Source organism: Oncorhynchus gorbuscha, linkage group LG02 (genome assembly GCF_021184085.1).
Source record: "Oncorhynchus gorbuscha isolate QuinsamMale2020 ecotype Even-year linkage group LG02, OgorEven_v1.0, whole genome shotgun sequence".
Lineage (NCBI taxonomy): Eukaryota > Metazoa > Chordata > Actinopteri > Salmoniformes > Salmonidae > Oncorhynchus > Oncorhynchus gorbuscha.
In genome coordinates, this window is record NC_060174.1 from 58,822,973 (window position 1) to 58,841,425 (window position 18,453).

The 18,453-nt window shown below is 42.3% G+C and overlaps 1 protein-coding gene across 2 annotated transcripts in view; it reads right to left on the minus strand.

The window, feature by feature from the left end:
* f11r.1 (F11 receptor, tandem duplicate 1) overlaps positions 1–18,453 on the minus strand; it is a 41,036-nt gene that overhangs the window by 9,810 nt on the left and 12,773 nt on the right. Inside the window, exons 2-5 of one of the 2 annotated variants that reach the window (XM_046314472.1) lie at positions 6,424–6,486; positions 6,131–6,247; positions 5,783–5,923; positions 2,959–3,161 (exon numbers count right to left, since the gene is read on the minus strand). In XM_046314472.1, the coding sequence (XP_046170428.1) occupies positions 2,959–3,161; positions 5,783–5,923; positions 6,131–6,247; positions 6,424–6,486 (524 nt within the window). The remainder of the gene's footprint in view (positions 1–2,958; positions 3,162–5,782; positions 5,924–6,130; positions 6,248–6,423; positions 6,487–18,453) is intronic. The other variant, XM_046314480.1, reaches the window with a different exon arrangement.

Below are 18,453 nucleotides of genomic sequence, written 5' to 3' on the forward strand. Positions count from 1 at the left end.
TGAGGTTAGTGGAAGAACAGCATCTAGTAAAGATGAGGTCGAGCATATTGCCTGCCTTGTGAGTAGGGGGGGAAGGTGAGAGGGTGAGGTCAAAAGAGGAGAGGAGTGGAAAGAAGGAGGCAGAGAGGAATGAATCAAAGGTAGACGTGGGGAGGTTAAAGTCGCCCAGAACTGTGAGAGGTGAGCCGTCCTCAGGAAAGGAGCTTATCAAGGCATCAAGCTCATTGATGAACTCTCCGAGGGAACCTGGAGGGCGATAAATGATAAGGATGTTAAGCTTGAAAGGGCTGGTAACTGTGACAGCATGGAATTCAAAGGAGGCGATAGACAGATGGGTAAGGGGAGAAAGAGAGAATGACCACTTGGGAGAGATGAGGATCCCGGTGCCACCACCCCGCTGACCAGAAGCTCTCGGGGTGTGCGAGAACACGTGGGCGGACGAAGAGAGAGCAGTAGGAGTAGCAGTGTTGTCTGTGGTGATCCATGTTTCCGTCAGTGCCAAGAAGTCGAGGGACTGGAGGGAGGCATAGGCTGAGATGAACTCTGCCTTGTTGGTGCAGTCCATGAGATACTGACTTACTTTTGATTTTGATCCCCCCCCTTTGTTCAGGGACACATTATTCCATTTCTGTTAATCACATGTCTGTGGAACTTGTTCAGTTTGTTTCTGTTGTCTTATATGCATACATAAACACAGTTGACAGTTAGAGGCTCCGGGTTGGGAAGTACCAATCTTGAATGGGTTGCATGTCCTACTTGCTAGGGAGGAAACATGTGGTTGAAGTAAATGGTTTGCCCTCCAAGGCTAAACCCATAAGCGGTGGATGGCCATATGGGAGCATGCTAAGGCTTCGGTTATTCCTAACTAGAGGTCGACCGATTAACTTGTGTATTTAGATTTTTTGGATGAAAAACATACCCATTTGAAACTGCCTGTTTCTCAGGCCCAGAAACTAGAATACGTGTATAATTATCAGATTAGGGTAGAACACTAAATTCTCCAACTGTCAAAATATTGTCTGAGTATAACAGAACTGATATTGCAGGCAAAAATCTGAGACAAATCTAACCAGGAAGTGGCTTCTATTTTGAAAGCTCCATGTTCCATAGCCTGCCTTCGCTCCATTTAAAGGGATATCAACCAGATTACTTTTCCCATCACTTCCTCAAGGTGTCAGTCTAGACAGTTTCAGGCTTTTATTTTGAAAAATTAGTGAGAAAGATAACATCGTGCCAGTGGATAGCTGGGTGTCTGCATGAGTTTTGCTTGCGCAACCGGAGGGGCAGCCTTAGTCCCTCTCCTATTGAAAAAGTGATTGTCCCGGTTGATATATCAATTATAAATGTTTTTTTTATCAATCCTCAGGTTGTTTTTAAAATGGGACATGTTTCTGTGGACATTACAGATGCTATTTGGAATTTGTTTGCAATGTCGTGACCGCTCGAGCCTGTGGATTTCTGAACATAACGCGCCAAATAAGAGGTATTTTGGATATAAAAATAATCTTTATGGAACATTTGTGTAACTGGGAGTCTCGTGAGTGCAAAGATCTGAAGATCAAAAGGTAAGTGATTAATTGTATTGCTTTTCTGATTCGAGCAGTAGCACACATATATATTTTTTTTAAATGGCACACAAGACACCTGTCTGAGTCACACCCATGTCAGTGAACTAATCCATTGTGGAGGCCACGTGGATGGCACACCACAAGGGGCTGCACGTCTCAATGTGACTCGTGCCAATGTGTGCACTTTCGTAACTTCATTGTGTGAATTGTTTGCCTTGATTGTTATTGTATATCAACTCCCCATTACATATAAATTACCAGTAGTACATTTACCGTTAATGCCTATAATTAGTCATCTACAATGTGCTTGGTTATGCGAATTTCTGTTAATTCATTCAATATTATTCCTATCTTTTGCAGTTCTCATGGTCAGAGTGGAGAGGTTGTTTGCATAGAGCACAACATATACTACACAAGAGAAAAGTTTTGGTTCATCTCATTCCATTTACGAGTTGTCAATTTAGTCGTCTCTTTTTCAGAGCGCTACTGTCAATTTGAGTAAGGAAGCACACGCATAGAAGTAGGTCTATAGGCTACCTGGCCTGCGGGCAAATGCAGGTATATAAAACGTACCCTGATAGTATTTCTGATTGGCTTAATGAACCACCACTAATGACCTGTGGAGCTTCTCAAAGTAATGTTTTCACCTCTAACAGCAAGCAAACAAAGTATGTTATTACATCCAATGAGAATGGATGCCATTGTCAATGTATTTATATTTTTAAAAATCTTTCCAGCTCTCCCTTTCGATAACCACTCAGAATGAAGGGGGAAAAAAGTAATGAGTGGAGATTATGGTTCATTGCTTAGCTTGCTACATGTCTTGACAAAAGACTACACTGTCCATTTTAATAGAACATCAATGCGACAACTGTTAAAACAGAACGCTCGGATCAACCCTTAGAGATGGGTGTGGCTAAAGCTTAAGAGGGTGTGAACGATGCTGAATGGTGTATACAAAGGAGAGCTCTCCAGTAGATACCAAAACATTCAAAATGTCATGTTGTCAAAAGTGACTTTACAAGTTGATCAAATTTCAAAGCAGAATTACTTTCCCACTGTTTCTCAAATGCAGGCTATGATATACCATTTTGTAGCCCTGTGTGTGTGCTTTTATCAAATGTAAAAAACACTATTTCAAACACCATTCCATTTCTTGCTACATTAGATCGAATCAAGGCGGTCGGTCACATATGCCAAACACTATAATGAGAGGGCCACAATGGATATAAGTAGACTGCTTATCCTCGATAATTCTTAATCAAGTGCATAATTGTGTATGTGTACGCAAAACGTTTTGTTCTAATGTGCTCCAATGAATATGACCCAGGTTAATGTTGTATAGGCCTAGCAATGAGAGTTGGGGTGAAAAGGACACAGGAACACTGACCAGGTTGCCATTGACAGTGTTGATCTTGTAGGTGTAGTTCCTGAAGGCAGCGAACTTGCTGGGGTCCTCAGGGAGAGGGTTATTGTCTTTGTACCACTTGTAGGTAGGGGGAGGTGACCCCTGGGCATCATGGCAGGAAAGCAGCACGCTACGCGCCGTTGTCACAGAGGTTGGGACCCTACACATAGGCATGGATGGAGGCACTGCAGGAAAACGTAATATGTTACACTGACATCTTGTCGCTGTATCCTGAATCAATTCACACACGATCATAAAATTGTCACATTACAAGGGAGTTTCTATCCAGTCTATAACATTTACAGGCAATATCATTGCTCAAACTCAGATGACCTCTGAAGATAATCCCTCAAAGCAGTGTCTAGCTCTTATGTAATAATAAATTGGGTAGTTTGGGTCCTGGATGCTGATATTTTATTCCAAAACTAAATGTTTGTTTTATCCATTAGTATATTGGAGTTTAACCATAATATTTGTTACGTCTTTTCTGGTGGATTAAACTGAAATAGCAACCAACTTTCTAGAGCATGTTTCTTTTTTTAAATTGCGATATTTGAGAATAGATTTTTAAATAACCGAAAGTGAGAGGTTGTAATCTGAATAAAGGGTAAAAGGCCATTCTTGAACTTTGGCGAGACATTCTTATTCTACAAAAAAAAAAAAACTTCAGATACAAAAGTTCTACATATGACTCATGCCTTTAGAGAGGTCGAATGCTTTAATAATATTTGAGCTTCGAATTCATATCATATAAATAGTTCCGTACAATTGTCTGGCTCACCATTTCCAAATAATATTTTTCATAATAAATTTTAAAAAACAAGTTGCTAGATATAGGCAAGGCCATATGTAAATAGTTAAACTGGGATATGACTGAAGAGTTACTCAGGATGATTTTTCATACAAAATGGACAGGTATTTTCCATTCTATGGTAGCAAGTTCTTATTTTTATGCTAATTCCTATTAAAATATCTTGTACTGAGATCATATCCTGAAAGAAATTAAGACTGAGTATGTCCACATCAAGTCGGACCATTTTATTGGTAAACTACACAGTAATGTCCATTTTTTTGTGATCTAATATGTAATAGTACACTTATAATTTTGTTGTAATCCAGAGAGGTTAGAAAAGTATTTAGATCCTCTATGAGGCTGTGGAGGGATCCAAATTGTGGATATCATTTACATTTAAGTCATTTAGCAGACGAAAACATGAATCTGCAATGACAACTTTGTTTTTAACCCCTGGATTTCTAGACCCTTGAGATTGTTGGATATGATTTTAATAGCTCACATTTGAAATGGACCTAATACATAGATACAGTGCATTAAGAGAGTATTCAGACCCCTTGACTTTTCCCATATTATCCTAAAATATATTTTTTTAATGAAAATCCTCAAACACACAAATCCCCATAGTGACAAATCGAAAACCGGTTTAGACATTTTTGCAAAAACCCAATGGTCTGACAGAGCTCCATAATTCCACAGTGGAGTAGAGACTCTCCCAGATCGACAACTGCAACACTCCACCAAATCAGGCCTTTATGGTAGAGTAGGCAGACTGAAGCCACTTCAGTAAAAAAAGGCACGGTAGCCAGCTTGGAGTTAGCCAAAAAGGCCCAGAAAGACTCTCAGACCATGATAAACAAGATTCTCTGGTCTAATGAAACCAAGATTGAACTATTTGGACTGGAGGAAACCTGGCACCATCCCTACAGTAAAACATGGTGGTGGCAGAATCATGCTGTGGGGATGCTTTTCAGAGGCAGGGACTGGGAGACTAGTCAGGATCGAGGAAAAGATGAACTGAGAAAAGTAGAGAGATCCTTGATGAAAACCTGCTCCAAAGCACTCAGTACCTCAGACTGGGGTGAATGTTCCAACAGGATAACAATCCTAAGCTAACAGCCAAGACAACGTAGGAGTGGCTTCAGGACAAGCCTCTGAATGTCCTTGAGTGGCCCAGCCAGAGGCCGGACTTGAGCCCGATCGAACATCTCTGGAGAGACCTTAAAATAGCTATGCAGTGACACTTCCCAGCCAACCTGACAGCAGTGGAGAGAATCTGCAGAGCAGAAATTGGAAAAACTTACCAAATACAGGTGGGCCAAGCTTGTAGCGTCACACCCAAGGTTGTAATCACCCCCAACAAATGTGCTTCAACAAAGCACAGGAACTGAATACTTAAAATTCAGTTTAAATGTTTTTATAACTTTGCAAAAAATTCTTACGTCTTTGCTTTGTCATTTTGGGTTATTGTGTGTAGATTGAGACATTTTTCATCCATTTTAGAATAAGTAATGTAACAAAATGTGGAAAAAGTCAAAGGGTCTGAATACTTTCCAAATGCACTGTACACAATTTCAGACCATTGTATAAGAGATTATACAAACTTCAAATATTCCAGGCATTTTTATATAAATTCCAGTTGTAATTTATCAAAAGTATTTTAAAAGTCAGCTATGAATACCAGTCCTGGTTTCCCAGATTTTTCAGTGTTCTATTGTTTATAGTACTTGTCTTATTTTATCTCCCGCTTATCTTCCATGTAAAAAAACCTGTCTAATCAAGATGAATAATATCTTTTTAATTCTATGCGCTATGCATTTTGCTAGCATTTCAGGATCACAACACTGAAATGTAAGGGGCCTCAAATTTTTCTATGGACTGCATCTTTATATGTAACACTTGGGTCCCATTTCAGTAATAATGAAAATCAGGCCTTGAGTATCTTATAGTCTACAATTTGTTATAGGAGTGGCTTAAAAAAAACATGCTAACAGTCCTCTAGATTGTACTTACCTAAAACGGTGAGCTTCACTTTGACCTCCCCAAACTTCTGACTACCAGACACCGCGCAGTAATACTCCCCATTATCTTTCCGTGTCACCTTACTGAACCTCAGCATCCCATCAAACTTAGTGACACGGTCAGCATACGGTGCTGAGAGAGGGAGGAAACGTTATACTGGAGGAATGGCCAGTCACTCATTTGTAGGGATAACAAAACTGTTCTGGTTTGAATAAAAGAATGGTCTAACCGTTAATGTGGATGAATATACAAGCTAATAATCACAAGTCCTACAAATACAAGAGGCCATACGTAATGCATTTCTTTGGAATCAACAGTCTGAAAAGTTGATGTACTTACTGGTAGGTTTCCCATCAAAAATGACATGGGTTGTAGAACCCTTCATGTCCTTAAACTTCCACTCAACTCTGGCATTTGCACCAAAGTCAGCAGTGTGAGTGCAGTAAAGATCAGCACCTGTAGAGAACAGTCTGATCAGTTTAAACCACAAAGCTGTGGGACAAATACAACATTTCAATATATTCTGCATTCCTTCCTTGTAACAGACAAAATGTGACAGTTGAAAGCTTTTGTTTATTTCAGAAAAGCTCAACATGCCAATTGATAGCCAATTTCTATTATCCAGGACTTACCTTCATTCTCTTTAGCCCTCACATCTGCATTGCTGGTTGTGACTGTGAAGGCGCAGTCTATACCTCGGGAAAGAGCAGTAGAGAGATCAGAGACATTAGACATGAAATTACTTAAGGGATGCATTGCAGCTTTGGAAATCAAACTCAAATTCAGTGATTGCACATGTGCACTTCAGAGTAGGTGTTCCCCAACTGAACTATGCAGATTTATGCTACAAAGGGACCATAGGATCTCGCAAACTCATGCTTGGCTCTGCCCACCTCCTTGCTTATGCTGCCCACTAGGACTTATCTGTTCAATGGAAATGGACAGTCTATATTGGTTAAGTTATACAAATCTTTGAGGCTACAAGTGAACAGACAACGGGTACACAACTGAGCGCATCCTTATCCAGATCCGAGGCACATATTGAAGATATTGGAAGAACTTTTTTTTTTTTTTTTTTTCAACCAGCCAGATGAGTAGGGTAACTGTAACTAACACTTTTGTACATAGTGCTGGTCTGTAATATTGACCTTATTTTAGTGCCCCCAAAACATAATACTTCCAGGTCAACTGTAATATCAATACCATTGTAAAGCACAATTTCTCCCCTTTCAGCAAAATCAACGACGAGACCTTCAAGATGCCAGTCTCTGCACGATTGAAGGAAATTAGCTCCTTCGGGTATTTTTTTACATGGCAGGTGGGGAAGTGAAACCAACTGTGTGATCGTGAAAGGTGTGGGGAAACTGCTTTTCACCAGATCTGTCCAACTGATCACCTCTAAAATGTAAATAAAACACTATAAAGGAGATATATATATATACACACACACACCTATTTGAAGGTTTGTGTCGATTTGAGTCAGGTTTAGGGCAGTGCTAAAGTTCAGAAGCAAAACAGCAGCTGTCGCGGCTTTTTAAAGTCTTGATGGATTGCAGTGATGACAAAAAAATGAATGCATTCAGCTGTACAATTGACTAGGTATCCCCCTTACAAACAAAGGGACAAGGTAATATATGAGAGAGAGAGAAGGGCTAACCCTGGTGGAAAGAGGCTGTACGGCACAAAATTAGTTGCAAATGCGTGCAGTACGTTACATACTGCATCAGAGGGGTCCGTTTTATTTTTCATAATGTCTCAAATTAGGTTATTACCGTGTCAAGCCACGCAGAATCGAAAGTAAAGACCCCGGATTTTAATGCAACAGTCCCATTATTTTTTATTTCAGCCTCATTTGAATGCTGCAGTTGTGCAAATTTGTACGGAATGGGGTTAGTCACCGTTACTAGGGGGTAGCTAGCACCCTCCCCTCAAGAACAATGTCTAATTGCTGTCTCAATTGCAATGAAGGTCATGCTAAGAACAATGAAAAACACTGAAGTTAACACTAGGTACAGTGGGGCAAAAAAGTATCTAGTCAGCCACCAATTGTGCAATTTCTCCCACTTAAAAAGATGAGGCCTGTAATTTATCATAGGTACACTTCAACTATGACAGACAAAATTAGAGAAAAAAAATCCATAAAATCACATTGTATGATTTTTAATGAATTGCTTTGCAAATTATGGTGGAAATTAAGTATTTGGTCAATAACAAAAGTTTCTCAATACTTTGTTATATACCCTTTGTTGGCAATGACAGAGGTCAAACATTTTCTGTAAATCTTCACAAGGTTCACACACACTTCTGCTGGTATTTCGGCCCATTCCTCCATGCAGATCTCCTGTAGAGCAGTGATGTTTTGGGGCTGTTGCTGGGCAACACGGACTTTCAACTCCCTCCAAAGATTTTCTACGGGGTTGAGCTCTGGAGACTAGCTAGGCCACTCCAGGACCTTGAAATGCTTCTTACGAAGCCACTCCTTCGTTGCCCGGGCAGTGTGTTTGGGATCATTGTCATGCTGAAAGACCCAGCCATGTTTCATCTTCAATGCCCTTGCTGATGGGAGGTTTTCACTAAAAATCTCACGATACATGGCCCCATTCATCCTTTCCTTTACACGGATCATTCGGCCTGGTCCCTTTGCAGAAAAACAGCCCCAAAGCATGATGTTTCCACCCCCGGGTTCCATTAATACAGGTAACGTCAGAGGAGCATACTGATAACAAGTTCAAACGGGTTCCATTAATACAGGTAACGAGTGGAGGACAGAGGAGCCTCTTAATTAAAGAGGTCTCGTAATAACAGGTCTGTAGAGAAATCATGCTTGTTTGTAGGTGACCAAATATTTATTTTCCACCATAATTTGCAAATAAATTAATTAAATCCTACAATGTGATTTTCTGGATTTTTTTCCTAATTTTGTCTGTCATAGTTGAAATATACCTATGATGAAAATTACAAGCCTCATCTTTTTAAGTGGGAGAACATGCAATTGGTGGCTGACTAAATACTTTATTGCCCTACTGTATTTCATTAAATGTTTTTAGAGCACAACTCATGAGCCCACCTCCTGCACTGCTCACACCTAACCCAGTCCCCACCTGGAACTGAACAGGGGGAGAGATGCCAATTAAAGTAACTGGGGTGCAAAAGCACCCCCAAAAAAATACACAATATGGGGATGAGGTTCTTGGATGGGCTATTTACAGGTACAGTGATCAGTAAGCTGCTCTGACAGCTAATGCTTAAAATTAGATGGGGAGATACAAGACTCCAGCTTCAGTGATTTTTGCAATTCTTTCCAGTCATTGGCAGCAGAGAACTGTAAGGAAAGGTAGCCAAAAAGGTGGTGTTGGCTTTGGGGAAGACCAGTGAAGTATACCTGCTGGAACGCGTGCTACAGGTTGATGTTGCTATGGTGACCAGTGAGCTGTGATAAGGCAGAGTTTTACCTAGCAAAGATGACCTGTAGCCAGTGGGTTTGGCGACAGATATCTAGCAAGGGCCAGCCAACGAGAGCAAACAGGTCACAAAGGTGGGTATTATAGGGGACTTTGGTGAGAAAACAGATAACTGGATCTAGTCGATCAGAGCCGAGTAGAGTGTTGGAGGCTATTTTATGTAGGATAGTAAGTTTTACGAGGGTCTGTATGGCAGCATGAGTGAAGGAGGCTTTGTTGTGAAATAGGAAGCCAATTATAGATTGGAGATGCTTAATGGGAGTCTGGAAGAAGAGTTTAACCAGACACCTAGGTATTTGTAAACGTCCACATATTAAGTCAGAACCATCCAGAGTAGCGCTGCCAACAATTGGTTTAAGAGAATGCATTTAGTTTTATTAGCATTTAAAAGCAGTTGGGAGGTCACGGAACAAGTAATGTATGGCATTGAAGCTTGTTGAGATTTGCTAACATTGTCCAAAGAAGGGCCAGATGTATACAGAATGGTGTCATCTGTGTAAAGGTGGCTCAGAGAATCACCAACAGCAAGAGAGACATCAATTGATATATGCATTAAAGAGTCAGCCTGAGAATTAAACCCTGTGGCACCCCCAGAGACTGCCAGAGGTCTGGACAACAGGCCCTCCGATTTGACACACTGAACTCCAGCTGAGAAGTAGTTAGTGAACCAGGTGAGGCAGTCATTAGAGAAACCAAGGATGTGTCTGCCGATAAGAATGTGGGGATTGACAGAGTCGAAAGCCTTGACCAGGTCGATGACGGCAGCTGCACAGTATTGTCTCTCATCAAATGGGGGTTATGAGATCGTTTAGGAACTTGAGGGCGGATGAGGTGTACCCATGACCAGCTGGGAAGATTGCAGTGGAGAAGGTACGATCGGATTCAAAATGGACGGTGATCTTTGTTAATTTGGCTAGGTCTTGAACAGTTTGGGTCTAGAGTGTCTCCCCCTTTCAAGAGGGGGATGACCGCAGCAGCTTTCCAATCTTTGGGGATCTCAGATGATACGAAAGAGGTTGAACAGGCTAGTAATAGGGGTAGCAACAATTTCAGCTGATAATTTTAAAACGACAGGGTCCAGATTGTTTAGCCCAGTTGATTTGTAGGGATCCAGATTTTGCAGCTCTTTCAGAACATCAGCTGTCTGGATTTGGGTGAAGGAGAAGCAGCGGGGGGCTTGGGCAAGTTTCTGCGGGGGGTGCAGAGTTGTTGGCCAGGGTTGAGGTAGCCAGGTGGAAACATGGCCAGCCGTAGAGAAATGCTTACTGAAATTCTTGATTATAAAAAATAAAAAAAATAAAAAAAAAATTGTGTGACAGTGTTTCCGAGCCTCAGTGCAGTGGGCAGCTGGGAGGAGGTGCTCTTATTCTCCATGGACTTTAGTGTCCCAAAAGTTTTTGGAATTAGTGTTATAGGATGCACATTTGTTTGAAAAAGCTAGCCTTTGCTCTCCTAACTGACTGAGTATATTGGTTCCTGACTGCCCTGAAAAGTTTAATACCACAGGGGTTATTCAAGGCTAATGCAGTACACCACAGGATGTTTGTGCTGGTCAAGGACAGTCAAGTCTGGGATAAACCAAGGGCTATATCTGTTCTTAATTCTACATTTTTTGAATGGGGCATGCTTATTTAAGACGTTGAGGAAGGCACTTTTAAAGAGCAACCAGGCATCCCCTACTGACTGGATGAGACAAATATCCTTCCAGGATACCTAGGCCAGGTCGATTAGAAAGGCCTGCTCGCAGAAGTGTTTTAGGGAACGTTTGACAGTGATGAGGGGTGGTCGTTTGATTGCAGGCCCATTACAGAAGCAGGAAATGAGTCAGTGATCGCTTAGATCCTGGTTGAAGACAGCAGAGGTATTTAGAGGGCAAGTTGGTCAGGACGATATCTATGGAGGGTGCCCATGGTTACAGATTTGGGGTTGTACCTGGTAGGTTCCTTGATAAAGTGTGTGAGATTTAGGGCATCTAGGTTAGATTGTAGGACGCCAGGGTGTTAAGCATATCCCAGTTTAGGTCACCTAACAGTAGGAACTCTGACGGTAGATGGGGGGGCAATCAAATCACATATGGTGTCCAGGGCACAGCTGGGGGCTGAGGGTCAAAAACAAGCGGCAACGGTGAGAGACTTGTTTCTGGATATAAAAAATATATATATTTTAAGGTAGAAGCTCGAATTGTTTGGGCACAGACGTGGATATTATGACCGAACAGCTCTGCAGTAGCCATCTATTTTACACAAATGGCTGGGTAAAATAGCTAAAAGGCTATAAACTAACATTTAACTGTAAAGCTATCAGTCACTCATGGAAACACTGACAACTGCAACGTTAACTTTAATGTATTTTACCTCAGACGACCTGTTAATAAGGTTGCTAGCTAGCACTCCTAGCAGCTCATGCTAACTAAAATCAGCAAAAAGTCCTCAGTCAACAGTTCATTTTCAGGAAACTTACATTGTGTAAATATTTGTATGAATATAACAAGATCCAACAGACATGCGACTAACTGAAATGGAATGTGTCCCTGAACAAAGGCAGGTCAAAAATCTAAATTAAGACAGTATCTGGTGTGGCCACCAGCTGCATTAACTACTGCCGTGCATCTCCTCATGGACAAAACCAAATTTTCCAGTTCTTGCTGGAGAGGTTACCCCACTCTTCCACCAAGGCACCTGCAAGTTCCCGGACATTTCGGTGTGTGTGGGGGGGGGCTGCATGGCCCTAGCCCTCACCCTCCGATCCAACAGGTCCCAGACCTGAGATCCATTTGTCGCTGGCCATTGCAGATCGCTGACATGCCGGTCTTGCAGGAAAACACAGAATGAGCAGTCTGGCTGGCAGCATTGTCATGCTGGAGAATCATGTCAGGATGAGCCCGCAGGAAGGGTACCATATGAGGGAGGAGAATGTCTTGCCTTTAACGCACAGTGTTGAGATTGGACTGAGCTTGTCATTGCAGACAATGACGATGTGACACACCACCCCAGACCATGACAGACTTTCCACCTCGATAACGCTCATTCCTTCGACGATAAACGCAAATCCAACCATCACCCCTGGTGAGACAAAACAGACTTTAGTGAAGAGCACTTTTTGCCAATCCCGTCTGGTCCAGCGACAGTGGGTTTGTGTCCATAGGCGACGTTGTTGCCGGTGATGTCTGGTGAGGACCTGCCTTACAACAGGTCTACAAACCCTCAGTCCAGCCTCAGCCTATTGCAGACAGTATGAGAACTGATGGCGGGATTGTGCGTTCCTGGTGCAACTTTACACATTCTACAGTCACAAGACGACTTCAGATGGGCCTATGGCATGTCAATGGCATGTCAACTACCGTTTAGATGGGTTAAATGAAAACTGAAATCCTGGACAAGTAAACAGAATAACCTACTATTTTGGGGCAAATTCCTCATGATACCAGTCCCTTGCAAATTGCATCCCTGTGTTGAGAGAAAATGTCAGTTTCAGGTGTTGCGCACAGTTTGATCAAAAAAACTGATTCGATAAATTGAACGAATGGCCAACATGAATCTTTCACAGTGAATGTTTGTTTATACGTTTTGTGGGAATGAATTGATCACCAAATGCATCATTAAAACAATATTGCACCAATTTAAATGCAACCCTTGCTGTTAATACAGTGCACTTGTAAAGTTTTCAGATCCCTTGACTTTTTCCACATGGTTACATTACAGCCTTATTCTGAAATTGATTTAAATGCCCCCCCAATCGACACACAGTACCCCATAATGACAAAGCGAAATCCGGTTTAGAAATTACATTTACACAAGCATTCAGACCCTTTGCCATGTGACTCAAATCAAATTGTATTTTATTTTAACCAACAACGAACGCACTTAAGAAAAACATGTTTTAAAAAATTAAGAGCAGCAGTAAAATAACGTAGCAAGGCTATATACAGGGGGTACCAGTACAGAGTCAATGTGCAGGGCACCGGTTAGTTTAGGTAATATGTACAAGGTAAACACTCGAAATTGAGCTCAGGTGCATCCTGTTCCCATTGATCATCCTTGATATGTTTCTACAACTTTCAGTCCACCTGAGTTCAATTCAATTGATTGGACATTTGGAAAAGCACACCTAAATAAAAAGACGGTCCCACAGTTGACAGTGCATGTCAGAGTAAAAACCAAGCCATGAGATCGAAAGCAATGTTTGTAGAGCTCTAAGGCAGGATTGTGTCAAGGCACAGATCTGGGGAAGGGGACCAAAACATTTCTGCTGTATTGAAGGTCCCCAAAAACAGTGGCATCCATCATTCATAAAATGGAAGAAGTTTGGAAAGACCAAGACTGCCCGGCCTGGTCACCTAGGCCAAACTGAGCAATCAGGGGAGAAGGGAATTGGTCAGGGAATTGGTCAGCTCCTTTGTGGAGATGGGAGACTCTTCCAGAAGGACAACCATCTCTGTAGCACTCCAAAATCAGGCCTTTATGGTAGAGTAGACAGACGGAAACCACCCAGTAAAACGACACAGGTAGTTTGGAGTTTGCCAAAAGGCACCTAAAAGGAGAAACAAGATTCTCTGGTTTGATGAAATCAAGATTGAACTCTTTGGCCTGACTGCCAAGTGTCACATGTGAAGGAAACCTGGCACCATCCCTACGGTGAAGCATGGTGGTGGCAGCATCATGCTGTGGGGATGTTTTTCAGCAGCAGGGACTGGGAGACTCGTCAGGATCGAGGAACTGAGAAAAGCCAGAGCCCGGACATGAACCCGACCGAACATCTCTGGAGAGGCCTGAAAATAGCTGTGCAGCGACACTCCATCAAACCGGACAGAGCTTGAGAGGATCTGCAGAGATGAAATGGGAGAAAGTCCCCAAATACAGGTGTGCAAAGCTTGTAGTGTCATACCCATGAAGACTCGATGCGGTCATCACTGCCAAAGGTGCTTCAACAAAGTTCCCAGTAAAGGGTCTGAATTCTTGTGTAAATTATTTTTTTCCCCTTAAATTTGCAACAATTTCTAAAAACCTGTTTTTTCTTTGTCATGAGGTATTGTGTATAGATTGAGGGGGGAGGGGCGAGCAAATGAATCAATTTTAGAATAGGGCTATAAATGTAACAGAATGTGGAACAAGTGGTCTGAATACTCCGAAAGCACTGTATAAATCACAATGCAGCATACATTTACATTTACATTTTTAAGTCATTTAGCAGACGCTCTTATCCAGAGCGACTTACAAATTGGTGCATTCACCTTATGACATCCAGTGGAACAGCCACTTTACAATAGTGCATTTAAATATTTTAAGGGGGGGGTGAGAAGGATTACTTTATCCTATCCTAGGTATTCCTTAAAGAGGTGGGGTTTCAGGTGTCTCCGGAAGGTGGTGATTGACTCCGCTGTCCTGGCGTCGTGAGGGAGTTTGTTCCACCATTGGGGAGCCAGAGCAGCGAACAGTTTTGACTGGGCTGAGCGGGAACTGTACTTCCTCAGTGGTAGGGAGGCGAGCAGGCCAGTGGTGGATGAACGCAGTGCCCTTATTTGGGTGTAGGGCCTGATCAGAGCCTGGAGGTACTGAGGTGCCGTTCCCCTCACAGCTCCGTAGGCAAGCACCATGGTCTTGTAGCGGATGAGAGCTTCAACTGGAAGCCAGTGGAGAGAGCGGAGGAGCGGGGTGACGTGAGAGAACTTGGGAAGGTTGAACACTAGACGGGCTGCGGCGTTCTGGATGAGTTGTAGGGGTTTAATGGCACAGGCAGGGAGCCCAGCCAACAGCGAGTTGCAGTAATCCAGACGGGAGATGACAAGTGCCTGGATTAGGACCTGCGCCGCTTCCTGTGTGAGGCAGGGTCGTACTCTGCGGATGTTGTAGAGCATGAACCTACAGGAACGGGCCACCGCCTTGATGTTAGTTGAGAACGACAGGGTGTTGTCCAGGATCACGCCAAGGTTCTTAGCGCTCTGGGAGGAGGACACAATGGAGTTGTCAACCGTGATGGCGAGATCATGGAACGGGCAGTCCTTCCCGGGAGGAAGAGCAGCTCCGTCTTGCCGAAGTTCAGCTTGAGGTGGTGATCAGTCATCCACACTGATATGTCTGCCAGACATGCAGAGATGCGATTCGCCACCTGGTCATCAGAAGGGGGAAAGGAGAAGATTAATTGTGTGTCGTCTGCATAGCAATGATAGGAGAGACCATGTGAGGTTATGACAGAGCCAAGTGACTTGGTGTATATCGAGAATAGGAGAGGGCCTAGAACAGAGCCCTGGGGGACACCAGTGGTGAGAGCGCGTGGTGAGGAGACAGATTCTCGCCACGCCACCTGGTAGGAGCGACCTGTCAGGTAGGACGCAATCCAAGCGTGGGCCGCGCCGGAGATGCCCAACTCAGAGAGGGTGGAGAGGAGGATCTGATGGTTCACAGTATCGAGGGCAGCCGATAGGTCTAGAAGGATGAGAGCAGAGGAGAGAGAGTTAGCTTTAGCGGTGCGGAGCACCTCCGTGATACAGAGAAGAGCAGTCTCAGTTGAATGACTAGTCTTGAAACCTGACTGATTTGGATCAAGAAGGTCATTCTGAGAGAGATAGCGGGAGAGCTGACCAAGGACGGCAACTGAGATACACGTTTGGAACAAGTTCACTTTCTCATCCATAACCTAAAAACACATCAAGTGCAAGTTAGCAGTTAAGCTCACATCAGAAGGCGTTTAGGACATCTACTGCGGATCATTACAATATCCTAATGATTAAGGTCACAAATATTATAGCGACACGACACCAAAAATGGTTTGGTATGGTTTACAAATGTTTGAACCGAGCTTGAGTTACACTGGACAAAAACCAAGGATTCCATCATAACTCATTTAAATAGAAGTTTTATTTTCATGAATTAAAATATGTATCCCATGTGAAACATACTTTGGAATAACAGACATTTTGGGGCAATAAATACATAACCAGCCTAGTAACACTAGTCCCTTGAGAATAGAGCTACAGCCTTAACTCCTGCAGAAAATGATACAAATGCACATCTTTGTACTTGAGAATGTAATGCTCAGTTATGTAGAGGTGCTGTCTTCATAAAAGCTGATACATAGTGGTTGAAATACTATTGCTTTATTGTATTTTCTCCCCAGTCATAAGTCATTGTTCCACAAAATATGAGAACTTTACCAATGTAAACTAGATTGACTCATTCTATTACATTATAATGTTGAGCAAGGTTTTTTTTTTTTTACTCTTCAAGGGCAACATGACAAAGGAGAAGCTACATGTATCGAATAGACAAGTTGACTAACAAAGCCATAAATAAGCAGAAACATAACTACAATCAGGCAAAACAAACTCCATCTAATTTTTTTTGTTATGCAGTCTGTCTGTGCGGGCCTCAGATTTTCACAAATAGTCTAGTTGTGGATGGTTATTAGCCATTGCGGGCAGGTGCACAAACAGCTAACATTTGTAAACAAATCTGTGAACAGAATGACAGAAATAAACTGTCTATCCAGAAATGTTCCATATTGTGATGTTTTATTTCAGCTCCTGAACAAAAAAATATATAAAATGGGACCAACACTTCACATGTTGCGTTTATAATTGTGTTCAGTATAGATCATTTGTAGTCAGCAACATGGGAGTGATTGCTTCCTTTCAAGAGCACAAAACATCTACATTTGTGACCAGTTTCAGGAAACTAGGAGTATAATAGCTAACGAGTTGAGAAAACACCGGTCTCCGGATTACATCTGCAAACTAAGGGCAACCATGGCATCCGACCGGAGACGCATCCATCTATGATGTATACAGGTAAGACATTCAAATATTACACGTTTCTAATTGACAGAAAGTGGTTTAATTAAGTTTTTTTTAAATGCTATTAGCTAGTTAACGTTAGCTGGCTGGCTTGTTAACATTACGTGTATGATATAATTATTCAAATTTTAGCCATTTGCTTGGCTAGTTCTAGCTGGTAGGTTAGCTACCTGCAGATTCATGCAGTGTAGTAATGTAATGAGTTGGGATTATGGGTAATTGTTTAGCTAGCCACATTGTGACGGCCCTGAATTTTTCTGAACGTCTCAGTGCAGCTCCTTCCAATAGGGCGCTTTCCCTTTAATTCCCAATTAAATAGCCAGTATCAGCTGCGCAAAAGGGGGGTTGTGATGGAGACGTGCATGAGGATGTGTTCAACCCTCAGTTCCGAAGCTTCTCTATTCAGTTTGTTTTGTTGCCGTTAAACGTGTGTTTTGTAGCCTAAGAGAGTTTACCCAGGATCGGATCCACTCTTTGCGTCCCTGGACTACACCTCTCCGTTCTTCGTGGCCTTTCTCCGCGGGAGATCTATTGGCGGATTGGATTGTCTGACTGACCGACTGACTACCACCTTTTTGTATACGGTATTTCATTTGTTTTGATGTGATGTATACTGTGATTTATGTAGTTAGTTGTAGTTGAGGACTTATTAAGAGTGATACGCTTTAAAGTTCTGTGGTAAACTTATTGTTCTATTGATGGTATGATTAATAATGGGTTTACGCTACACGGAACGAACAGACAAACATCGCGTGACAAAAGTCACTTGAGTTCACTGAACTCCTTTACCGGGCAGGACTCTTTTTAGGCCCGAGGTACAGGACATTTCTGGAGGAACCAGAACTCATTGTGATATTATTATATATGTGTGTAATCATTGTTGTTGCTAATACAACCCACGCAACAGAATATAATTGTTTTTGAAGTTCTTTTCAATGTTTTAAGGGTTTATGAAAAGTTTATTTCCATCCTGACTTTTACATACGTCCTTTGTATTGGTGTAGACTTGACGGACCAGATGGGACTCATTCCCACCCAAACTAAAAGGAGAAACTAATGTTCTCTCTGGTAGGCACAACCTACCTGGCACCCCTATAAATAATAACCTCAAGTCAAAACCGTTACATAAAAAATGGCACCCCAGATGGGACAGCTCAACATTGAGAACTAACCAAAGCAAATATTTTGTGTGGAATTAAAACAATGGATTCACCCCAAGATAATGTGCTCATCCATGTCATACCTGTCAATGGGAATACACAGGGCCATTCTGACCATCAAGCTGACAACGCAAATCATAATGTGAATGGAGATAATGGAGTTGCTTTGGGCCAGAGCCCTGGGAATCTGAATGCCCGGCCTGAGCCACAGGCCACAGGAGGTCTAACCAGTTACTCACTTATTGACATGGA